Raw genomic sequence first — 25,336 nt, 5'->3', positions numbered from 1 at the left:
TACTCCACCTTGCCATAATAATGCTATTATCTCATTCCAGTTGGCGAGGTCTGCACTACTCCTTGTACTGCTTCTCGTACCACACTCTATGGATCTCCTTCCTCCACCATCACCCTTACCTTCTCAGGCAAAGAGTGACTGGGAGGGGAGGGGCCAACCAATGGGGATGGAACTTTTTGCCTCCGCCAGTTGGATGAAGCTCTTTCCTCCGCAGCAGCTGATAGGCCGCTGCATTCTCTCCCTTGCCCAAAGGCCCCTAGCTCTTCTCCACAGCCCTTTCGTCACAAAAATCCACATTCAGCCACAGCCTTTTGGCCACATGGGACAGAACAGTTCTAACAAAATGCTACTTTTGGAAGGAAAGAATGGGACAGTTTGCTCTTTCATACATACAGACATCAGTTGAATGATAGAGATGGAAGGGGCCTCAGTGGCCATCTAGTCTGACCCCCCATTCTCATTCAGCAGACTTACAGAATGATCATTCTGTAAGTCTGCTGAATGAGAAGGGGGGTTAGACTAGATGGCCACTGAGGTCCCTTCCCTCTCTATCATTCTGTAAGTCTCCTGAATGAGAAGGGGGGTCAGACTAGATGGCCACTGAGGCCCCTTCCATCTCTATCATTCAACTGGTGTGTGTGTGTATGAAAGAGCAAACTGTCCCATTCTTTCCTTCCAAAAGTAGCATTTTGTTAGAACTGTTCTGATTGGATGGTGGCGAAGTGTCCCATGTGGCCAAAAGGCTGTGGCTGAATGTGGATTTTTGTGACGAAAGGGCTGGGGCGAAGAACTAAGGGCCTTTGGGCGAGGGAGCGAATGCAGCGGCCTATCAGCTGCTGCGGAGGAAAGAGCTTCATCCAACTGGCGGAGGCAAAATGTCCTAAAACTCCCAACCAATGGTGGGATCAGCTGCTTTGCCAAAACTGCACAAAAGGTTAACCGGTCTGGTTGAACAGGTGCAAACTGCCTGACTGGCACCACTGAATCAATGACTATATTTTACATTCCAGTATTAGAAAAACAAAATGAAGTGCACATCACATTAATTAACATCACATTAATTCTAAAATGAGAAAACATATCTAGCTGAAAAATTCAAAACTTCATGAACAGAAAAAATGGGATAAAACTATTACTGGATACTATTACTATTTTGTATCAATAATGGAAAGTAAAATCCTTAGAATAGCTAGGGATACAAAAATAGGAAATGTAAGAAAGACCAAATAATGTTTGGAATTTATTTTTTCCTTCCTAGTATACCAAGCTTAGCCTTAATATCAAGAAAAACTACAAATGTGTCCCGCTAGGGCAAAAATGTAATTAAAAAATAGAATAGTACAGTGATACCTCGTCATACAAACTTTTTGAGATGCGAACCTGGGGTTTAAGATTTCTTTGCCTCGTCTTAAAAAATGGGGCAAGATAGGAAGCTTTTGGAGTGGTGATTTTTGGAAGAATTTGGGGCAAGATAGGAAGCTTTTCGAGTGGTGATCTTTGAAGCAGTTTGAGGCAAGATAGGAAGCTTTTCGAGTGGCGATTTTTGGAGGAATTTGGGGCAAGATAGGAAGGTTTTGGAGTGGTAATTTTTGGAAGAATTTGGGGCAAGATAGGAAGGTTTTGGAGTGGTGATTTTTGGAGGAATTTGGGGCAAGATAGGAAGCTTTTGGAGTGGCTATTTTTAAAGAATATGGGGCAATGTAGGAAGGTTTTGAAGGGGCGATTTTGGGAGAGATTTGGGGCGGCATTAGCCTTCGGTAGGACCTCCATTCCTTGTTTCTCCTCGCTGTCCGTCTCCACTCTGTTAGCCTTCACTTTGTGCGCCTGCCGCTTTTTTTTAAGCCTTAAAATTTGGATTTTCCTAATGGGTTTGCACGCATTATTTGCTTTTACATTGATTTCTATGGGAAACAATGTTTCATCTTACGAACTTTTTACCTTACGAACCTCACCCCGGAACCAATTAAGTTCATAAGACAAGGTATCACTCTATATACACTGAAATCAATGGGATTTGATAATTAAAATTTCATTATTTGAATGGTTCCATTGAAAATATGATTCAGTCTTAAAACTTCCTATCTCAATTTGTCAAACAAATCATTATCTGACTTGATAGCCAGTGCCAAAATCTATTTGTGTTTGTTACCTAGGTCTTTCACAAGAAGAGCCTTATAAAGTTTTTTCTGCAATGCTGACATTCCATGGTAGAGAACCACTTCTACCTTCTTTGGAATTTCTTCTGAAACTTCTGCCTTCACTCTCCTGAGCAATAAAGGCTGCAATAGACTGTGAAGTTCTTTGACTTAAAATAGAAACAGAAATATCCAGTTAAATATAAACAGGATGAAAAATGTGGACAAGTTATGATACTTAACTGAAGGAAATCTAACGGGATCTACCACTTAATTTACAATCACTTCACCGTTAGATGGTTAATGCTTTGGGTGTATGTTTGTAGGAAAACTTCCCACAGTTTCAAGGAATAGAAGCTAACTAAAAGTGGATTTATGTACCATACTGTACCACTCAGATGAGAGATGTACAGTAAATGAAAAGATGTACAGTATATAAGACTGTCATATAACATAATTAGATTAACAAATCAGGGCACCAGTATTACAACCTGTTATATGTATTTATCTTTTATCTTTTCTATATTTTATATTTCAGAATATGATGTCTGGCGGGCCCCAGGGGAAGAGCCTTCTCTGTGGCGGCCCCAACCCTCTGGAACCAGCTCCCCCTGGAGATTAGGATTGCCCCCACCCTCCTTGCCTTTCGTAAACTCCTTAAAACCCATCTCTGCTGTCAGGCATGGGGGAATTGAGATGTCTCTCCTGGCCTTTATATTTTATGTATAGTATGTTTGTGTGTATGTCTTGTTTTTAATAAGGGGTTTTTAGATATTTTTAAATATTAGATATGTTATTAGATTTGTTATTGTACATTGTTTTTATTATTGCTGTGAGCCACCCCGAGTCTGCAGAGAGGGGCGGCATACAAATCTAATAAATAATAATGATGATGATGATGATGATGATGTCAGTATCATTAGGCTAAGGCAAGTTTTAGCTGGTTTGGCTACATGTCCTGAATAATGTTGGGTTTGATTATACGAGTATTACAGGTAATTGACTATTTTGGATTTTAGTTTATTTATTTAATGGTTATTGACCTTTACAAATGAGATATTTGATACTTTTAAAAAGAGCTGCATATAGCAAATATATAACTCATTGCTATAATATGTGTGACTGAAAACTATATAGTCTCATTTAAGGATAAATTCACTAAAATTAATAGCGCTAGAGTTACCAACATTAATAAGTATAAATCTTCCTAATTTCAACTGATAAATTTAAGAATTTCATGATTCAGCAGTATGACATAAGATTGAGGAAAGCTGTTGTATGGGAAACAATGCATGCTGTTATTGCAAATATACAAGTGTCATATTAAAACATATTCAATGTGTCATTTAGATTCCAGGCACTAATTATGCATGCAATAATTATCCATAACCATATTGGAGACTGAACTCTTTTCCTCACATTTGTACTAAATTCAGTAGCTTTTAGAAAAATCTTAAAATTATATAAATGGTTCTTGGGACCATACTAAGTTATGACAGTACTGAACAAAGAAGCCTACAGCTAGTCCTCAAAATCATGTCCCTACAATCATGTGATTGAAATTACAGCAGTTGCAATGTGTAATGGTTGCGTGATTACTGTTTGTGAGCTTCACAATGGCTTCCAGTAAACAAAATCAATATGGGAGTCCGCAGGAAGTCGCAAGTTGTGGTCACACAATATTGTGCTTAATGACTCTGCATAATTTGCTTAATAATTGCAACCAGAATTGTGGTTAAATCAGTATGGTCACACAATGTTTTGTTTGAGGACCATATTGCTTAACAACAAAGTATTCAGTGCCAATTATTGTCATTAAAGGAGGATTATCTGTACTTAAAAATAAGATTGCCTGAGGGACTTTGCATTTCCTCAACACAGCAATTGTTTACAGTTGTATATAGCTGCATAAGTTAAAAAGTAAAAAAACCCTCCCTCTTATAACATTAATGAAAAAAGAGCAAAAAGTGAGGTCCATGATATCACAGAACACTGAATTCTTAATTTAAAAAACTGAGTGTTTTTGGTTCAAGCGCAGGCTATACACATTCCTTTAATAACAGTAACATAATCAAAAAAAGGAACCTGAATCCTAACTGTTTTCAATCTGCAATGAATTTCTACTTGCCTTTTTCAGTATCTTTTTCAATTTCATGGTAATAGCTAACAAATTCATTTGCCAGTTCCTTGGGAAATATAACTGGTTCAATAAAAGCAAGCATGGAATATAACTCTTGAAGATTGTTCTGAATTGGAGTACCAGTCAGCAGGAGTCGGAAATCTGTTGAATACTAAAAGATGTCCTGCAGTTTATCATTTGTTTTTTGCATTATTTGTTAGACAATCAGGGACAAAATAGCAAAATCGTGTTATATTATGTGTAATCTTTACCTTCAAATGGTCACCAATTGATGTTATGGTTAATTTTCCTTTGTATTTATCAAATATATTTATTACTCAGTGATCAAATAAAGTTTATCTCAATATATAGTTTAGACACTGCTGAAGGGAAGATTTTGATTCATTATATGTAACTATTAGACCCACACATGCAAGTTAATTGATATAGGGTGATGGGAAGTGATGTGGGGACAATGCAACTAGAGGTTAGGATCCATTCCCTTTTTGGTAAACGTAGGTCTTTAGAAGACTTAGATCTGCTGAGAAAATTGTGTTTTTATTCCAGAGACAAATTGAATATTTTAAAGTTAATATTAATGTTACTTCTTTTCCTATTGAAGAATAAAAGTGCCAATGATTTATCAAACTAGAAATAGTCTATTACTTACAATATTTTTTGGAGTATAAGATGCACCTTTTTCCTCTTTAAAAGAGGCTGAAAATTTGGATATGTCTTATACTCCGCATGTAGCTTTTTCTAAGCTTTTTTCCCCCAGCCCTAACTAGGTGCTAACAATCTTCCCAGTTTCCTACTCCCTCCAAAGGTTTTTTTCCTGCCCTAAGTCTTTGCAGGCTTGTTTTCATGCCTACTCCCTCAAAAAAAAGCTTTTTCAGCCCTAAAATAATGTACTGAAGCTGAGTAGATGAATACCTGGTAGATAGTCCCCCCCCCCCATTTTCCTCCCCAAAAAGTAAGGTGAGTCTTATACTTGAAAAATACAGTAGTTGAACCCTTAAAGATAGCCAAGAAACTGAAATCTCCCCAAATGACCAAGAAGGCAGTTCAGAAATATTCATCCTCTAACATTTAAACAAAAGAAAATGTACTATTCTTTTACCTCAGATAGTGTTTTATGAAACAATGAATCTTGATTCTTCAGTCTCTGAGCTTCATCCACAACAAGACAAGTCCAGTTAAAACTGAACATAAAGAAAGACCAGAAATATGATGCATTTAGATGTATTAATCACTTAATTTATTCACATACACAGAGGAACTCACATTTAATAAGGTTTAAGATATTAAGGTTTTATTTAGGAGCTCAGAATTAGAGACCTTAAGAAATACTTCATAAGGTTTCCTTCTCCTTGGTCATATTTGAATAATTATTTTTAAATTTCTTAGATGTTATATTAATCTGTATCTACTAATCCAAATAATTAACACCTTTCTTCCCTTCTCCCCAGTAACTGATTCAAATAGGTAAAGGCACAAAAAGGAGAATAGGCTTCATTCTAAAAACTAAAACAACTATTCGTGTATAATTGGTTCCAAGGTCCAAATAGCTTTTGTGTGGAAAATATGATATTTGTACTCTATATCCTCACCGTTTTAGAAAAGTTGCATCTTTGAGGCACATCTGTAACCAAGTGAAAGAAAAGTTTTGTTTATACTGTAAGTTTATATGTTTGTTTTAAAGAAAATGATAATTGCATATGAAACTCAACTATGCTTTATTAATATAAGCAATATGAATAGGAAAGAAAGAAAGAGAGAGAGAGAGAGAAAGAAAGAAAGGCTCCATCAACAGAGGGATAGAATCAAAATAATGAGAGCTCTATAATATAATATAATATCTACAAAATAATATAGAGAATGCTCTATATTACACTAGTGAAGCCATACCTGTAATGCTGCATCCCATTCTATTCACCATGATTAAAAAAAGCTGAAGCCCCAGAAGGAGTAACAAAACAGTATCAAAAGGGGTCTGGAGGCTAATTCGTATATGGAACAGCTAAGGGAATTAGGCGTCTAGTCTAATGAATAGAATGATTGAGGTGACATGATACCTGTCTTCTGGCACTTGAGTGGCTATCATAGAGAAGAGGGGGTTGACTTATTCACCAAATATATGAGGACAGGAAAAAGGCAAGGAGTGGGAGTTTGTTAAAGAGAGATCCAATCTGGAAATAAGGAAGTAATTTCTAACAGTGAGAACAATTAAATCAATGGAACAGTTGTGGGTGCTCCATTGCTGGAAATCCCGAAGAAGAGATTGGACAGCTATTTGGGAAGATATACTCTTCTGCCTTGGGCAGGGGGTTAGACTGGAAGACTTCCAAAGTGTCTTCTAGCCCTGTAATTCTACGGTCAAGAGGCATGAATGATAATGTTCCTAAATAAATCTTGAAGTTGTATGCAATCCTTTCCCATTCACATCCTCCTATAGTCAGGAATTTGTTACATTTAGTATGACTTTCAAACAATCAGAATTCTAGCTTCATATTTCACTTCAACAAGAAATTATGATTTATTATTGATATAAAATAAAAATAAATAGCTGATTAAACAATTTCAATCATTATTGTCTTGGTTCACACACATCTATGTGAATTCAGCCATTTTGGTCTGCATTTATATTTCATTACTATTAAAATATCCTGTCCAGTATAATGCGCAAATTTAAATTAGATTAGAAATTAGATTTCTGATCTAATCTGGCTAGATTAGAAACCAGATAGTTATTTTAAAATTTAGTTTAAAGCATAGTCAACTGAAAGATTCTTGAAGAATTTTTTAGAAAAGGTTTAAATTAAGCAAACCAAAATTAACAACCTATAAATATTCTATAATCTGGTTTCAAGAAGCTCACTCATAATCTACCTTCTGAATATCTGGATATTTTTCGCATCCATTTATTTCTGTTATATTGGAAAAAGAATATACTGTACAGAGCTTTCCCTTCCCATCAATCTACTTGTACATCTGACCTTAATTAGATGAATTTAAAAATAAAACAATTTCTCAGAACTTAAGTCAGGACAGGAAAAAGACTCTACAGAATAATTTCAGAGAAACTATTGCAGAAGTAATTTTTATCTATGGAAGCAGAATTGCCATAAGGAAGACAGAAATGGCCAATCATTTGCTCCCTTCCTCCTAGAGGATCTTCATATTTTGCAACATATCTCCTCCAATAATTGTTCTTTTGCATTTTAATTTAAACTTCCATAATTTAAACCATAGGTAATAGTTTTATGGAAGAGAAAGAACTTTCCAGTATAAAAACTTCCAACAGGTCAAAGAAACCTACCTATTCAAACCTTGAGATATAAAGTCAATCAATCAATAATTTTTAGCAAAATCAGAGATGAACATTATAGTGGACATAGAGATTTAAATAAGAATAGTCAAAATATTAATTAAAACAAATGATATACCTCATAAGTAATCAGCAAAATGTGGAAACCATGATTTGATTTCAAATCCTGTTGTAGTTCAGCTCTTTCTTCTTTGCCTCCTGAATATATCACAGTGGAAAGGCTTGGAGAAAACCTTTTTTTGAATGTTTAAAACAACTATTGATCAATATCACTCTTCTAATCAGAATTATAAATGTACAAACTGCATTGGTTCGCTTATTTCAACAGTATCTATTCTTTGATGCCAGAGACAAAACTTGACATTTTGTGTTCAAACTACCTCATTTCCTAATATAGCAAATTTCTGAAAATCATTATCTTATACAGACAGACATAGGTAATGCAATGCTATGGCTAAATTTGTAGATAAATCAAATTTAAAAGAAATGGGTTGCACTTCATTCTGCATCATTTTTCTCAATCCAAATGTTATTATATTCCTTCTTATAAGAAAAAGAAATGAGAGGAAGTATAGGCAGCACCTTTTCTAACTAACAAATGTTAAAAACTTTAGCTAACTTCAGCATATATTAACTTCATCACAGACCCTCAGAATATCGATATATCTTATGAATGAGATATACCTCATAAAAGATTTTTTTTAAATGTATTACTGTAGTTGGAAATATGCTGCTAGATTTCTGATTATCAATAGGCATAACATATAGTTTGCAATAATGCTGCCAATTCTTTATTTAGTCACTGCCCAACTCCAAACTGACTCTGGGCAGCACACAAATTACATTTGAAACGTGCTAGAATATGCTTCAAGAAATATAAAAACTCTTGAAATGTTTACCTTTTTAATTCATCTCTCCAGTTGTTTAACACAGAGAGAGGGCATATGATCACAAAAGGTCTCCTATGAAGTTTCCCACTCAAACAAAGAAGCAGACAAATAGTCTGAAATAGATTTAAAACATATTTTGGATTTATTTATCACATATAACAACATTCATTTTTCTTTTGACAATTAGGAAACCATACATTTCATATAGAAAGACAAAATAATACCTGGCAAGTCTTCCCCAGTCCCATTTCATCACCCAGAATGCAGCCATGCCCAGTTTCATAGCAGCTTATCATCCAGTTTACACCTTCTAGCTGATAGGGATGCAGATGAATACCTAAAAAATAAGAAAGTGAAACTGTTGCATCGTAACTCTTAACTTCCATAAAGAGCTGTTTGAAATACAATTAATCTAAAGAATTAGACATTAAACTTTGATTATGCAAAAGCAATTATTGTCATTTTCATTTATTTCAACATAGCTATTTCCACTGACATACTAGAAAGGGAACAAAATACAGTGCAGCAATTTTCTTGAATCTGGTGCCTTATTTTAATTGGCATTTCAAGATACGGGTAAACATAGTTATCTTTTAGAACAGCGTTTCCCAACTGGTGTGCCCACAGTCAGGTGTGCCGCGAAGCTCCTAGGGAAGCTCCAGCTGGGCGGGGTGGGGAGATGCGGGCAGTAGAAGGGAGCTGCGGCCGCCCCTGCCTCTCCATGGTGCCTCCAGCCCCCTCGCGCTCCTGGCCTCTCGGCCCTGCCCCCTGCCCGCCCGATCTGCCCCCTCTCCTCCTCCTCCGCCCCCTGCCTTGGGGCGCGACTTCTCTCGCGGCGGCTGTGGTTGCAGCTCCTCGGGACAAAAGCGCTCCCAGCCAGGGGGCTGCGAGAGGGGCGGGGCGGGCTTTCCCGAAACGGATGTAGAAAGCCCTCTGTCGCAGCCCCCTGGCTGGGAGGGCTTTCTCCGTCCGTTTCGGGAATGCCCGCCCCGCCCCTCTCTCACGCGCGCTGCTCCCCTTTTCTCTCAGCCCTCCCTGGCTTCGCTTCTCAATCCCTCCCTCCTTCCGTCTTTCCTTCCCCTCAGCCGTTCTGTCTGGGGGTCTCCCGCTCTTCCCTTCCCCGCCTCCCAGGCTTTGCCTTTGCCACCCTCACCCCTTTTTTGTTTGGCAAGGAGTCCTTTGCCGCATCCCGCAGTTCGCACTCGGCTCGAGGCCGCTTTCCCTGGCTGCGCTCGGAACCGATAGGGCGCTGCTCTTTCTCTCTCTCTCTCTTTCCCGTGAGGCGGGGGAAGGGGAAAAAAAAGCAAAAAAACCCTTCTTGCAGCGGGCCCGCGCACGCGCTCGTGCCCGCGCTCATCCCTTCAGCAGTGAGGGAGGGAAGTCAGAGGGCGAGGGAGCGAGCGAGCGCTCTTGTCCTCAGTGCCCTCTGCAGCCTGCCTTCCTTCTTCTTTGCTGCCGCTGAGGGACGGAGAGAAAGATAGAAAGGAAAGAGGGAGGGAGGAAAGAGGGAGGGAGAGATAGAAAGAAAAGAGATAGAAAGGAAAGAGGGTGGGAGGAAAGAGGGAGGGAGAGATAGAAAGGAAAGAGGGAGGGAGAGATAGAAAGGAAAGAGGGAGGGAGAGATACAATGGAAAGAGGGAGGGAGAGATAGAAAGGAAAGAGGGAGGGAGGAAAGAGGTAGGGAGAGATAGAAAGAAAAGAGATAGAAAGGAAAGAGGGAGGGAGGAAAGAGGGAGGGAGAGATAGAAAGGAAAGAGGGAGGGAGAGATAGAAAGGAAAGAGGGAAGGAGGAAAGAGGGAGGGAGAAATAGAGTGAAATGGAGGAAGAGATATTTTTTTGTCCAAACTTTTCTTTAGCCCCCCCGCACGCCCCCCTGCCCGAGAGAGAGAGACAGAGAGAGAGAGAAAGAGAGACATAGCAAGAGAGAGAAAAAGAAAGAAAGAAAGAGAGAAAGAGATAGCAAGAGAGACAGAGAGAGAGACAGAGAGAGAGAGAGAAAGAAAGATATAGAGAGCGAGAAAGAAACAGATAGCAAGAGACAGAGAAAAAGAGAGAAAGAGAGATAGCAAGAGAGAGAAAGAGAGACAGAGAGAGAGAGAAAGAAAGAGATAGCAAGAGAGACAGAGAGAGAGACAGAGAGAGAGAGAGAGAGAAAGAAAGAGACATAGCAAGAGAGACAGAGAAAGAGAGAGAATAGAGAGAATGAAAGAGAGATAGCAAGAGAGGCAGAGAGAGAGCAAGGGAGAAAGACATAGAGGGAGGGAAGGAGGGAAAGAGAAAGAGAGCAAAAAAAGAGAGGAAGAAAGAAAGAGGGATGGAGAAAGAGAAAGAAGGGAAGGAAGGAAGAGAGAGAAAGAGAGAGGGAGAAATAGTGAAATGGAGGGAGAAAGAGTGAAATGGAGGAAGAGATATTTTTTTTGTCCAAACTTTTCTTTAGTCCCCCCGCGCCCCCCACTCCCCCGTTCAGTGTTCCCCAGGATTTTGAAAATATGAATAATGTGCCGCGGCTCAAAAAAGGTTGGGAAACACTGTTTTAGAAGATACTGTATTTCATTTTAATGCATATTTAATATATTTGACTATTATCCAATGAGTAAAAATTTATACCCAGCATTAAAAAGTTACCACTACTATTCTCACGATTCTCAGCCAACATATTCAATGGGAATTCCTGGAGCTAATTCTAGCAAGTCTAGAGCTGGTAAATTAAATGGTTTTGCTACATTACATATAACCTGTTACATTGGTTCCTATACCTGTGAGATTGCTATGAGAACAGTTAGAAGCACTTACATGTTATCAAAAGGCAGGACAGACAATCTAATTTATGGAATAGCATAACTATTCAAGAGAACTTACTTTGAAAATCCAAACATAGGAATGTCATAACAATGTACAGTACAGTATTTGATATTTTTTAAGACAATGGATTTTAAAGAAGATATGTTATACCTCTTTCCTCAGAACAAGCAATATGTAAATTCTTGATTTAGAAAACTACAGAAGTATCTGAACCACTTAATATTGAATTAACAATTTCTTGTTCATTTTAGATTATTAATTGCCTTTTAATAGCATGTAAGTGCTTCTAACTGTTCTCATAGCAATCTCATGAGTATAGGAACCAATGTAACAGGTTATATGTAACGTAGCAAAACCATTACTTAATTATTGAATTAACAATTACTTGTTCATTTTAGGTTATTATTAATTTATTTTATTAATTTAATTTATATGCTGCCCAACTCCCGAAGGACTCTGCACCTTTTCATCACCTGGCTTTTTCAAAGGCAGTGAACCAACGTACTTAGTACGTTAATTCCATCGAGTGATGGGATGGCTGAAATTAGTTTTTTAATATGCAGTACTTAATTACCATTGCTTACTTTTTGTACCTTTTGCATTTTGATTGTTTTAAGTAAAAACATGCTCTCGTTGAATTAATTCAATTCCCTGACTGCCCCCAATACAAACTAGCTTATCAGTAGAGCTTAAGTAAGTTGAGCTATGGATCTCTAGGAAAAATGGTGCGAAACGTACCCGTCAACCCCCATTGATGTAACTGTTCCTCTGTAACACTTTCGCTTCCCTTTCTGGATCTGTATTTGTTAGAAACAGTTTGGAAAAAGCAAGACATCTCCCGGGCTTCAAAGTTGCAAGCTCCAACCGCTCTTCCTTGGGCGACTTTCACTTTCCAACAGTTGCCGGAAAGGGCAGCCTTATGTGGATTGGCTGGTTAGAAAAGAACATTGCGTCGTGATTGGTTTTTGCATGAACCTGGGCGTGGTCTAGAAATAGCATCATCGGTAGAACAGTGACGATACGTTGCGTTTTCTTGTTGGACTCAGTCGACAAGCTGTATGCCTTTCTGTATACAGTATATTATTCAATAATAATCTTAAAACTAACCCTATCTAGAATAATGTACTATGCGCGTTTTTTTCTCCCAAGAGCAAACGACGTCTCCTCTAGCACGGGGTAGGCAAAGTTGGCTCTTTTATGACATGTGGACTTCAACTCCCAGAATTCCTGAGCCAATCTTGCTAGCTCAGGAATTCTGGGAGTTGAAGTCCACATGTCATAGAAGAGCCAATTTTGCCTACCCCTGCTTCTTTGCTGAGGCCGTTCCGCCCCGCCCAGTTAAAGATGGTCCCTTTTGCCATTCACGGACTTCTGCGATGGCAATGCTGCTGGAACAGCGGAATTGTGCGGGTCGGGACCTGGTTAATATTGCCTATCACTTAAGTTTTGTCCCCTCAGACAAAAATTTGCCTGCAGAAAACAATTCCCTGGCAAATCAAGCTGTTCTGCTACCACTAAACCATTTTATTTTTTTAAAAGGTTAATTTATGACAATCCAATTCTTGCACCTAAATCTGTTGTATATCGTCGAACCAGGAATAAAGAGTTAATTAGAGAATCCATTGGGTAACTTAGTATGCTAACAAATCATTGTCTAAATCAGTGTTTCTCAACCTTGGCCACTTGAAGTCCAAATATCTTCAAAGTGGCCAAGGTTGAGAAACACTGGTCTAAATCAAACTAAAAAGGCCGCAAAAAGAATCGAAAAATATAACCTCTGTTGTGTACATCTTTTAAAATCTCTCTGTTAACACAAATTGCTTCTCCTTTGTAGCTTTCAGAGCGGTGTCGGTGGAGATCTCCCCCATTGGCGCAAACATGCGATTTAACCGAAAGGGAGGCATGTTCAGGCATGCTGTCCGAAGGAACTACGGAAAAAATACCAAGCTGACTGAGGCGTCAAATTCCGATTCTCTAAAACAAACGGCCAAAAAATAGCTGCTTTCATCAGGCTCCGCCTCCACCCCAGTAAAAACCTGCGCGGAGGAGGGAAGCGGTTTGTAACGTTCTTCGGCTTTCCGTTGATCTCCTTTTATCCTGCGGCACCGACCACCTGAAGCATGAAGGACGAAGGCTGTCAACTATGGACGGTGGGCTGGGTAGCCGCTCTTTGCGTTTCGTTTTATTTAGGTTTCTTGCGGCGTGTTACTGGCGCGGCTGGCACAGTTTTTCACCGCCGGCGGTCGGGCCGCTTCCAAAAATCTTGGCGTCCTCCCGTAGACGCGGTGAGTGAGGCCGTAAAGACAATTGCACGTTTTAGGGACGACATTCGCATCATCCATGCTCTTTCTGGTAGCATGGATTATCTGCACGAGAGAGGCATGGAGGGGGCTGAGCCGTTATAGTGGCTGAGAGTTGGATACGACTGAATGGCTGACAATGACGAAGTATACTTTTCGCTTAGACATTATAAGGGAATTGTGGTGGCAGAAAATCAGGAGTGTGTAGTTAACTTCCCAGTTAACCCGTTTATGAAAACGGCTACGCTTTTCTGAGTATCTGATGAATCTCAGGAAAAGCTTGTACATTTCTATAAATGTTGTCTTAACCACACAAAAAGCAGATATAAATGAGCATTTTATCTGGTGGTCATTTTGAACATGAGCAATAAAACTTGTGAGGAGGACCCCCTTCTCTGTCCCAGGAACTCTTCAGCAAAGGAGCTCTGGAATGCTTTCCTTGGACAGTAAATGACAAACAAGCAAGTACTGGAGTGTATAAAACCAAGCTTGAAGGCAATATCACAATGGCACATTACTTATTTTAGGCATGTTATTATGCAAGCAAACTCATTGGAAAAGGCAGTTATATTTGGAAGGGTCAGCCCTCCAAAAACATGATAGGTATCAAAGCTGACATAGTATAACACAACTGTAAGAAGCTATACAAAATTGAAAAATGTGGAGACAGCTGGTCCATACAATTGTCTACAATAAAGCCTATGATACACTTCAAGAATGATAATGGAATATTTGAGTCCTTTTCTATAAGAAATAGCTCAGATTATAAAAAATATTAAAAAGCTAGTAAACCTGTATAAATGTCTACTTAGACAAAACTGTTGTCAGGTTAAATTTAATACATAATGTAGGTCTTCAAAACACACACACTAAAATGACATTCTAAATCTGTTGGAAAATAAAGATCTTGGTAACAAGAAATTGTGGCCGCTAACAAAGGGAAGGGGGAGTGGAATGGAGTAATAATATATGTGAAAAGTTTATCATAGACCTCAGAAAAAACTAATTAGGGGAAGAAGATTCATAATAGTAAGCTTTCAGACAGAATCTGGAAAAATAACTACCTCAATTTGTGTTAGCAAAATTATATAAAAGATACCAAAGGAGATTTCTTTATCCCTGAAGAAATGAATGACTCTTTCCCTACATGTAGATATAATTATTTCATCTAAAAGGGTTGCTAGCAAATTCTCCTGTACATTCCTAACTCCCTCTCAACCTGTATGTCATTATCATCCTTTTTTGATATATGGTGATTTATCTTACATCTTACATACAGAGAATATATTATTTTATATACAATAAGACATTAGATTAAATACCTAGTAATTTGTTTGACAATCATGAATATACAAGGATTTATTTAAAAATACACAGAGTAAAAATGTAATTTCTAGTTTATCATTGCCAAATTATTATTAACTAAATTGTATTTAAGATTTAGATTAAATTTAAATACCTTTGAATCATATGCTATGGTAATTATTTTGAAGGGGCAGCAGTATTAATTTGATTTTTTTAAAAACAACAGTTAATGGATTTATGGTGTTAATACTTCTGTAAACCAATATGTGTGTTTTTTCTTTATTTCTAGTGGTCCCCCAGACTATCTGGCTTTCCTCTAAAGCTTTGTGTGCACCTGGCCAATACAGTAAGTATCCAGTGTTTCCTCCTCCTCCTTTACTTTCTCTTTTACTGCTTCAGATGCTTCAGGGAGATACAAAGTTCTAGTTCAATCATTTTTATTTGATATTGTTGTTGTGCGTCTTTGATATCTCTCCATCTTTTTCTGAGTCTGCCTTGTGTTCTTTGGCCTTCTCTTTTTGTATGTCTTTCATAGCATAGAATCCCAAGACCAATATAGTTAAAAGTTGTACTCTTCAGACTACCTAACTATATCATATGTCTTGATTTTTGGGGAGGAAGGGTAAGGCTAGAGAACTTGGTGGTTTCCAGGTGGTTTGGATATAAATTTCCAATTTTTTCATTTGATTCAAAAAGCAAAGTAATACCAGTTAGTAAAAAGTTAACAGGAACAACTTAAACTTGTTTTCCAATCAGATTGTAGTGTATAATCTGTAGATTATGTGCAAAATACCTGTTTCAAAAAGTTGCTGATTGATTGAGCTGAGAGAAACAAATAGCTGAAGAATAAGCAGGTTTTAAATTAAGCTTTTCAAAAGTGGACTAATGTGTCCATATCTGCGAAATAACCTCAGATAATCTCTGATCCCTCCCTATTGGTAACATTAAGAATGAAGGCATTATTTAATGCAATTCTCTGTGATAGGCTGGCATTCTCTGTGATTAATTATGATGCTTCATGAGAATACAACAACACAGGTTAGATGAACAAATGGCAGAGAATTAATGACTACTTTCCAACCTCCAAAAGTGTTAAGCAGAATGAAGAGTGAAATTGTGTATCCTGACATTGGCATTGTGTAGGTATTTATCAAACCAACATCTTTCACCTCTGTCTGCATCCCTCTTTGCAACCTAGGTGAGTCTATAACCAAGTCATTGCGCAGTAATGATACTGTGTCATATCATGATAGTTGATTAGTGAACAATTTTCTTCCATCTTTTAAAATGATATTTTTGTTCTGTTAGGTCATAAAAGTTGAGTTATGAAAACAGTCTCTCTCTAATCAAAAAGGTTACTTGATATATTTATTTTTATCTAAACATTTCAAGGTTTATAACTGAGTTTTAAAGGAAAGGAAGCTTCTATTTCATTTTTGCCCTCATACTCTTCTGGGATCTTAGTTATCCATTTTGTTGAATTAAATACTTACCAAGTTCCATCAAGAAACACTCAGGGGAGAGAAGAAAATGCATTGTGACCCATGGGAACATGGAATGTCTACTAACTAATTCTTGTCTGGCCCTTTCTTTTTTAAACGTTTCAGTACTCTCTACTGTACTCTACAGTACTTCAGCTGTATCCTCATTCATTGTTTTGGGATAGGTACTGTTTGATGGGATGGGATGTTCAACTACTCATCAACTTTCTGCCTATTGTAGAATCTGTGGTTTTTATATAGGCAAAGCTGCATTTTTGGACGCCTTTTGTTGTTTTATTCACTTTGTTTTGCATGGATTATTGCTTTTTGTATTAAGTTCAGATGGAGTCCATCATTTTTGTAACATGCTCTGTGCAAAATGTTAGCCTCCAGTTAGGAATAATGCCAGATTTCTCTCCACTGGCTAAGGAAGAAACAGGCATGATTTAAACTCTATGAAAGAATTCCCCGATATGTTATGTAACCAACACAAGCCCTGTTTTTTAGTAAAATAAAAGTTTATTTTATTTATTGATCAAATTTATTTGGCTGGCTCATGAAAAATGTCTCTGTGCAGCATACAACAATTGTTGTACCTGTTTCCTACCTGTTTGTGGTATAACAGGTTTGAAGTCACTTTCTTTTGAGAATGGGGGAAATGATTTTTGCTATAACTGATTCACTGTGCCAGATCAATATTGTACAGTCTGTTGTGGCCCGTCCACGTCCTGCTCAGCTGATCACAGATTTGAAAATTGAGAGACGGGTGCGTTTTGGAAATCTAGGCCAGTGTTCTTGGGCACCTGAGTCTGAGAATGGAGAGAATGAGGCGTTAGAGACTAAAAGCCAACCAGAGACTGTGCGACACCCCCAGAGGTGTTTTTGAGTGACTCAGGAGATGATGAAGAACCATTTATAGATGCAAGGATTTGTAGAATGATGACAGGATTATTTGAGAAGAAAGAGGTTTGGGTGTGAATAGCTCTGTAGAACACTTGGCCACACCTTGTAGCTATATAAGGGGAAGTCTTGCAAGGAATCAGTACGAAGGATAACATGTGCTCTGTATGCTGTAGAGCAGTGTTTCCCAACCTTTTTTGAGCCGTGGCACATTATTCATATTTTCAAAATCCTGGGGAACACTGAACGGGGGGGAGGGGGCGGCTAAAGAAAAGTTTGGACAAAAAAAAATCTATTCCTCCAATTCGCTCTATTTCTCCCTCCCTCTTTCTCTCCCTTCCTTCCTTTCTTTCTTTCTCTCCATCCCTCTTTCTTTCTTTCTTCCTCTCTTTTTTGCTCTGTTTCTCTCTCCCTCCTTCCCTCCCTCTATGTCTTTCTCTCTCTCTTGCTATCTCTCTTTCTTTCTCTTTCCTTCTCTCTCTCTCACTTTCTCTGTCTCTCTCTCTCTCTCCGTCTCTCTTGCTATGTCTCTCTTTCTTTCTCTCTCTCTGCCTCTCTTGCTATGTCTCTCTCTCTCTTTCTCTCTCTCACTTTCTCTCTCTCTCTTTCTCTCCGTCTCTCTTGCTATGTCTCTCTTTCTTTCTCTCTCTGCCTCTCTTGCTATGTCTCTCTTTCTCTCTGTCTCTTGCTATGTCTCTTTCTTTCTCTCTCTTTTTCTCTTGCTTTCTTTCTCTCTCATTCTCTCTCCCCTCCTTTTTCTCTCTCTCTCTTTCTTTCACCACGCCGTTGAAACACATCACAACTTCATTCCAGCGGCTCTCCAAGAACGAAACGCAGCAGGAAGATCTGCAACCTAACCGGGGCTTCTTCAGAGGGGAACCAACCAGCCCTAAGCACGGACTCAGTGTTTAAAACCATCGGAGCAAATGCTGGGGATTCAGACAAGAAGGGGCAGAATTGCAGAGGAGCTGACAAGGGGCGAAAGGGGGGCTTGAAACATAGCCCACCCTGGTATTTATTGTTGCTCCTGTGGGAGGGCATCGTGGGACTGCAGCCGCCTCCCCCTTCGAGGTGGGAGATGACTTGCCGGCAACAGAGAGAAAAAGAGAGCTCGAGCCGGAGAGAGAGTGGAAGGCGCCGTTGTCTTCGCCTCTGCCCGGCTCTGCAGCTAAGAGGCAGCAGCCATCAACCCCCTTGCCCTCCCAGGCGGCACCCGGCCATGCTCCGCCTCCCGGTAGCCCGGCCGACTTTTACCTGCTGCCGGAGCCGTTTTCTCACACCCTGCCGCCGCCAGGGAAGCTGCAGCCGGGCGGAGCGCACCATAAAACAAGAAGAAAAGGTCAGCTGTGAGGCGGCACCCCCCCCCCCCGCCTTTCCGCGGGACCTTTTCTTCATGTTTTATACAGTGCGCTCCGCCCGGCTGCAGCTTCCCTGGCGGCGGCAGGGTGTGAGCTTTGGGGCCTGGAGGGAGGGAGGGTTGCCGGCGGTAGCAGGGGCAAGGTGGTCAGCTGTGAGGCGGATACTCCTGGTGCCGCTGCTGCTGCCGCCAGAGAAATTCCCCCCATGTGCACTTAGCCATGGCGCACTTAGCGCCCCGCCCAGATAGAGCTTCCATAGGAGCTTCGCGGCACAACTGACCGTGTCTCGCGGCACACTAGTGTGCCTCGGCACACCGGTTGGGAAACGCTGCTGTAGAGATCGTATTTGCTTCCAGACAGCTTTAAATATTCACAGATTGCTCATCCGAGACTTCTGCCAAAATGCTGTGAGTTTTGACCCTACAAAGAGATTTTAATGAGCTCTTGGACTCTGGCCTGAAAAGGTCATTAGCCATAGACTGCTGCCCAGTTCCTGATAACATTGTTTTCACTTTTAACTATTTGATGCTATGAACAGTTATTACTAATATACATTTATATTTTATACCTTTCTGGCTGGTTGTGCGTGTGTGAATTTCTTTTCTGGGATTTCCTGGCTTAGACAACACAGTCTGGCTTTGATGAAAGCAGAATGGGTAAGCCTTAAATTCAGTCTAAGGAAAGAGGTTAACTGTGTGTGTTTTGTATTTGGCCCTTTAATGACCAATTATTTTACATCTTTGTTGAAAGAAGACTCAATGAAGAACAAAGAAATAAAATATATATTTTTTCATTGTAGGCTTTTGGACAACTTTTTTTAGTGCCATTTTTAATGAAGTAAGTATTATTTTACTAACTGAATTACATAATAAGACAAAGTACAAGCAGAGCAAAATAGAAAACATGAAAAACAAAATCAAATTGAATGGATCATGCACTATATGAGAGACAGAGAGCTTTTTCACTGAAGCACTAGATTTTCTAGGCTAATAATCTGTTCTCTTAAACAATATATGTGGGAACATTTCTATTTTACTATTTGATGTGGTTCTGTATTGTGCTTGGGGTGTAAAGTTAAAGAACTATGAAATATTGAAAAGTTCAAAATTTGCATAACATTCATAACATAACAGAGCCGGGGTGGCGCAGCAGGTAGAGTGCTGTACTGCAGGCCACTAAAGCTGACTGCTAGATCTTCAGGTCAGCGGTTGACTGCTAGATCTGCAGGTCAGCAGTTCAAATCTCATCACTGGCTCAAAGTTGACTCAGCCTTCCATCCTTCCAAGGTGGGTAAAATGAGGACCTGGATTGTGGGGTCAATATGCTGGCTCTGTTAAAAAGTGCTATTGCTAACATGTTGTAAGCCGCCCTGAGTCTAAAGAGAAGGGTGGCATAAAAATCAATCAATCAATCAAACAAACAAACAAACAAACAAACAAATAAATAAATAAATACATTCAGTAGTTGAACATACTGTTCGTTCAGCTAAGCCTACACTGGCACCAACAATTTGCCATTAATTTGAAACTTATGAACATATGAAAGATGCTTAAGATACTGCAGACAATCTTTGATATGTGACTGTTTGGTCAGTGACTGTTCCAAGTTATGATGGTATTGCACAAATGGTGTTTTTGACTGTATCTTGGACTCTGGCAGTTCCACTAACTCCACAGTGATCACAGTCTGGGTATTTGACAACTTACAGTTGGTTGCATCAATATCCCGATGATACCCAGCTTTACATCTCCACCCCATGCCCAGTCAACGAAGCGGTGGAAGTGATGTGCCGGTGCCTGGAGGCTGTTGGGGCCTGGATGGGTGTCAACAGACTCAAGCTCAACCCGGATAAGACGGAGTGGCTGTGGGTTTTGCCTCCCAAGGACAATCCCATCTGTCCGTCCATTACCCTGGGGGGGGAATCATTGACCCCCTCAGAGAGGGTCCGCAACTTGGGCGTCCTCCTCGATCCACAGCTCACATTAGAGAACCACCTTTCAGCTGTGGCGAGGGGGGCGTTTGCCCAGGTTCGCCTGGTGCACCAGTTGCGGCCCTATCTGGACCGGGACTCATTACTCACAGTCACTCATGCCCTCATCACCTCGAGGTTCGACTACTGTAATGCTCTCTACATGGGGCTGCCTTTGAAAAGTGTTCGGAAACTTCAGATCGTGCAGAATGCAGCTGCGAGAGCAGTCATGGGCTTACCCAGGTATGCCCATGTTTCACCATCACTCCGCAGTCTGCATTGGCTGCCGATCAGTTTCCGGTCACAATTCAAAGTGTTGGTTATGACCTTTAAAGCCCTTCATGGCACTGGACCAGAATATCTCCGAGACCGCCTTCTGCCGCACGAATCCCAGCGACCGATTCGGTCCCACAGAGTGGGCCTCCTCTGGGTCCCGTCAACTAAACAATGCCGGTTGGCGGGCCCCAGGGGGAGAGCCTTCTCTGTGGCGGCACCGGCCCTCTGGAACCAACTCCCCCCGGAGATCAGAACTGCCCCTACTCTTCCTGCCTTCCGTAAACTCCTCAAAACCCACCTTTGCCGTCAGGCATGGGGAAACTAAACATCTCCCCTGGGCACGTTGAAGTTATATATGGTATGCCTGTATGTGTGTATGTTAGTATAGGGGATTTTCTTAAACTCATAATATTTTAATTAATTGGATTGTATTGGATTGTTTTTCACTTGTTGTGAGCCGCCCCGAGTCTTCGGAGAGGGTCGGCATACAAATCCAAATAATAAATAAATAAATAAATAAATTCTGCAATCACATGATCATTATTTGCTCAGAAAGTCAATGGAGAAGCTGGCAGGGAAGATCACAAGTCACTGAGATAAATCTCACCCATCGCTCACCCTCCACCAGCCCTCTGTATTTATGCAAGCCATTCGTGCACCTTTCCCCATCTGTGCTGCATCTCTGAGCACCCCCCCAACCCTTATGACACCTCTTGCACAGCTCACTGCAACCTTTCTGATCTGCGACATGCCTGTTGCACAACTCCATTGCTTAACAACATAAATTTCAGTCCTAATTGGACAAAGACTATCTGTACTTAAGGATAAGGACAAGGACATCAGGGACAACCTGTACTTAAGCTTAGCATATGATTTGGACATGAAAAGTAAACTTGGTACTGTGATTATGTGCCTCTTTTCATCCTTTGAAGAAATGAAAAACTTCCTATTGCAGTTACACCTTCGTTGGGCTGCTATTTAAACCAAGCCATGATCAGAATCTTCACACTTTTTATATATGAAGAAAAAAGGAAGAAAAGAAGAAAGAGAGTCCCAGAATTGCAACCCATAATTTTGAAACTGGTTTGTAGGTAGCCTGGATGCTGAAGGCAAATTGTCAGCTGCTCCATTCTGATCAAAGAATTCTTACATTCTAACACTTGCATTACAGATAATGCAAGAAGAATACTAGATTTACCACTATTCATTCAGTGACTGTTTGATGTTACAGTGGCACTATATGAAGGGATTTAAAATCAGTCTCTTCTGGCAACTTCAGAGACAAGGTGGACTGGCTGGCATCTTGAGAAATGAAATCAATGGGGAAGCCAGCAAATCACTTAAGAAACTTTTGGCACCACCTTTCTTCACTCATATGCACCACATTTTATTCTCTCCTTTTTTCACTTAATTCACCAGAACATCTTTCCCCCAGTCTCCCTACATTCGCACACAGACAAGTGGCATTCTCCTTCTTCAGCCTCCTTCCTCCCTATGCTTACATACTCAGATGCATACAATGCCTTCTTTCTCCATCCTCCTATGCTCACATGTGTATACCCTCTTTTCCTGGCCTCCCCAAGTTTATGCTATATTCCTATACCCCAAATATGCATGTGGCCTACACCGGGTCTCCCAGGGCTTTCCTCACCCCATGCCACACTCTGTGCTCCTTATCTGGGCCTCTCTCTGCTTCCTGCTTAATAACCCACATATCTTGCAGTTGTGATGACAACCAGGGCCATCCGGATTATCACTAAGCAATGTAGTCATGTAATAATTGCAGTTAATGAGCACATTGCTTAGCAATGGTAAACCCATTCCCTATTGCTAATGTAGCTCAAGGACTACCTGTATATGTTCTGGCTGCCTCTTCCCCTGCATTTCTGGACAGTGGAAAACATAGAAGCTATGCGTATAAATTGATCTTCTGGCGTTCACAGCTGGTATCTCTTCAGCAATTTTGAGTTTTAGGGTTTGGTAACTTTGCTCTAGACCACTGATCTGAAGGACCTAGGAGCCAAAATGTCAGGAAGACATTTTGCTGATAACTATAGCTGGCTCCTTCAGATTCAAGGTAATCTCTCTGAGTGTCCTGTACAGTTGCCTTTCTTCTGAGGCCACGGTTGCTGGCACAATATTAGGAAATCTATTGTCTAGACCACAGTATGTATATCTAATCAGTTCCAGTAATGCAACTTTTTAGACAACATTTAAGATTCATTTAGAATAATGTTACTAATGGAAAACTTTGAGAGAAATAGGCAGTACAGAAAATAAAAAAACTGTCATTAAAAAACAGTTTTAAATTAGTACTTGACTGAATTTTAAAAACTTTCTCAAGTTAATGTAATGATAATGCACTTTTTCCAGGATGAACAATTTTACTGCTCTACGCTACCTTGATATTCCTGAAGATCCTACTTTCATGCCATTGGTGGCTTCAGAAAGAAAAGAGCACAAGTCAGAATCAAAAAACGCCTCAGCAATTCTCCAGAGTTTGATGGAATCAAGGTATGTGTGTAATTTAAGTGGTAGGATATTTGCTCCCAGAAGGCTGCAGGGAGGCCTGCTAGGAAGACTGTAGGAGGCGTCATGTGCATGACTGCAGGGGGAGCGTGAGGAGCCATGCGTGCATGCACAAGGGGCGGGGCATTGCACATGCATTGTAACAAAAGGTTAGTCATCACTGATATAGGGTATTGATCTCCTTAGGCCACACACACCCTCATTATACAAATACAGATCACCTGAGCTGCTTATATTCACTAAGCATTCAAATTAATATGGTTTGGAGGTGGAAAATATGCATATAAAGAAAGGATGATATGGTCAAAAGGCTCACTTGCTTAATAATTGTGCATGTGGTATAGTTGGTACCGGCTCAGTATCATGTTTTCCTGAAAATAAGACCCTGTCTTATATTTTTTAAAATTCTGAAATAAGCGCTTGGCCTTATTGCTATGCACTCAAAAGCTCAATTGAGCTTATTATCAGGGGATGTCTTATTTTAGAGAAAACAGGGTAGTAGTAATTATGAGTGGGATCTTGAAGTCTTAGTGGACAATCACTTAAATAGGAGCCAGCAATGTTCTGCTGCTCCCAAAAAAGCCAACATCTAGGCTGCATTAACAGAGGGATAGAATCAAGATCATGTGAAGGGTTAATACTACTTTATAAGGCCTTAGTAAGCTACATTTGGAATACTGCATCCAGTTTTGGTTGCCACAATATAAAAAACATGTTGAGACTCTAGAAAGAATGCAGAGAAGAGCAAGATGATTAGGGGACTGGAGGTGAAAACATAAAGAATTGGATATGTCTAATTTCATGAAATGGACTAGAGGTGACATGATAGCAGTGTTGCCACAAAGAACAGGGAATCAAACAATTCTTCAAAGCATCTAAAGGCAGGGCAAGAAGCAAAGGAAGGAAACTAATCAAGGGGAGAAACAACCTAGAACTAAGGAGAAATTTCCTGACAGAACAATTAATGAGTGGAACAACTTGCCTCCAGATGCTGTGAATACTCCAACACTAGAAGTTTTAAAGAAGAGATTGGACAACTATTTGTCTGAAATTTGGGGTCACCAAGGTTCCTTCCAACTTTGTCATTCTGTTTTGTTTAAAAAGTGATAGCAAAAATGAAATTCAGCAGTATGGGCTTCTGCCTCTTCACAGCAGCTCTCACCAGTAGGATGTGGCAGTTGAGAAAGAAATGGAGGCATATCCAGCCAAACTGGAAGAGTAATAAGAAATGCTACCAATCTCAGATGGTTGCTACTAAAAGAAAGATTAGAAAAGGCCTTTTATGCTTCTCAGTTAACATCTTACTCTTTTCAGATTATCCATAGATCTTTATTGTTCCTTTTTATGTCACAGTTCAGGTTCTGCAAGTTCTGCTTTCAGATTTAAAGGGATTCAGGATTTCTTGAAGTGCTATAGGTAAGGAATTCAATACGTTTTTTTAAAAAAAGAATACATTCTTGGGTTTATTTTTGGTTTTTTTAATTGACAAAGCAGTAGGTTAGGGACCAGTTTTGTTCCTATTTTCCCCTCTATTCTAGAAGAAATGGAGAAATATATTGTTTGTATTTGCCATAAAGATACTTTTAACATGACCAGATGTGAATGTTTCTGTTGTGGAGTTAACTCTGTTTTTCTTCAACTTTGTTCATGTGCATAATTGAATAATCAGACCCAGTTCCTCCATGTTTCATGCAAACTATGGTTCTTGATTTTAAATTTTTAAACTATTCCAGGGGTAGGAGATGACTTTGTGATTCATATAGGGGCCAATCAGTTATTATTATGCATAAACACATTAGATGGAACTAGAAGATCATGTTTTTCTATAGTCTGATTCAAGAATACTGTATATATCTGATCAAATTTAATTTAATTCTCACATTTCTTAACCACTCAATTCCCAAATAACTGAGCAGCTAACTGACATGATTCACTCATCCTAA

The 25,336-nt window shown here is 39.7% G+C and overlaps 2 protein-coding genes across 9 annotated transcripts in view; one reads left to right on the top strand and one right to left on the bottom strand.

Annotated features, from left to right (window-relative positions):
* The window catches only part of CHD1L (chromodomain helicase DNA binding protein 1 like), a 65,579-nt gene extending 53,376 nt beyond the window's left edge, over positions 1-12,203 (bottom strand). For 2 of the 3 annotated variants that reach the window (XM_070741872.1, XM_070741871.1), the window contains exons 1-8: positions 12,014-12,202; positions 8,697-8,809; positions 8,482-8,585; positions 7,701-7,815; positions 5,865-5,896; positions 5,375-5,456; positions 4,264-4,426; positions 2,150-2,305 (exon numbers count right to left, since the gene is read on the bottom strand). In XM_070741872.1, the coding sequence (XP_070597973.1) occupies positions 2,150-2,305; positions 4,264-4,426; positions 5,375-5,456; positions 5,865-5,896; positions 7,701-7,815; positions 8,482-8,585; positions 8,697-8,809; positions 12,014-12,110 (862 nt within the window). In that variant the 5' untranslated portion in view covers positions 12,111-12,202. Of the gene's footprint in view, positions 1-2,149; positions 2,306-4,263; positions 4,427-5,374; positions 5,457-5,864; positions 5,897-7,700; positions 7,816-8,481; positions 8,586-8,696; positions 8,810-12,013 lie in introns of all 3 variants that reach the window. The other variant, XM_070741873.1, reaches the window with a different exon arrangement.
* Positions 12,204-13,114: 911 nt separating this feature from the next.
* LOC139161985 (uncharacterized) overlaps positions 13,115-25,336 on the top strand; it is a 35,437-nt gene continuing 23,215 nt past the window's right edge. For 4 of the 6 annotated variants that reach the window (XR_011558212.1, XM_070741876.1, XM_070741878.1 and 1 more), the window contains exons 1-5: positions 13,120-13,560; positions 15,170-15,226; positions 19,419-19,456; positions 23,238-23,378; positions 24,747-24,809. Coding sequence is in view for 4 of the 6 variants with exons in the window: in XM_070741876.1 (XP_070597977.1) it covers positions 13,396-13,560; positions 15,170-15,226; positions 19,419-19,456; positions 23,238-23,378; positions 24,747-24,809 (464 nt within the window). In the remaining 2 variants the exon portion in view is untranslated. Of the gene's footprint in view, positions 13,561-15,169; positions 15,227-19,418; positions 19,457-23,237; positions 23,379-24,746; positions 24,810-25,336 lie in introns of all 6 variants that reach the window. The other 2 variants (XR_011558211.1, XM_070741877.1) reach the window with 2 other exon arrangements.

This window comes from Erythrolamprus reginae, chromosome 2 (genome assembly GCF_031021105.1).
Source record: "Erythrolamprus reginae isolate rEryReg1 chromosome 2, rEryReg1.hap1, whole genome shotgun sequence".
NCBI classification, from domain to species: Eukaryota; Metazoa; Chordata; class Lepidosauria; order Squamata; family Dipsadidae; genus Erythrolamprus; species Erythrolamprus reginae.
The sequence above is the reverse complement of the archived record's forward strand: the minus strand, read 5'-3'. Positions and strand labels throughout refer to the sequence as shown.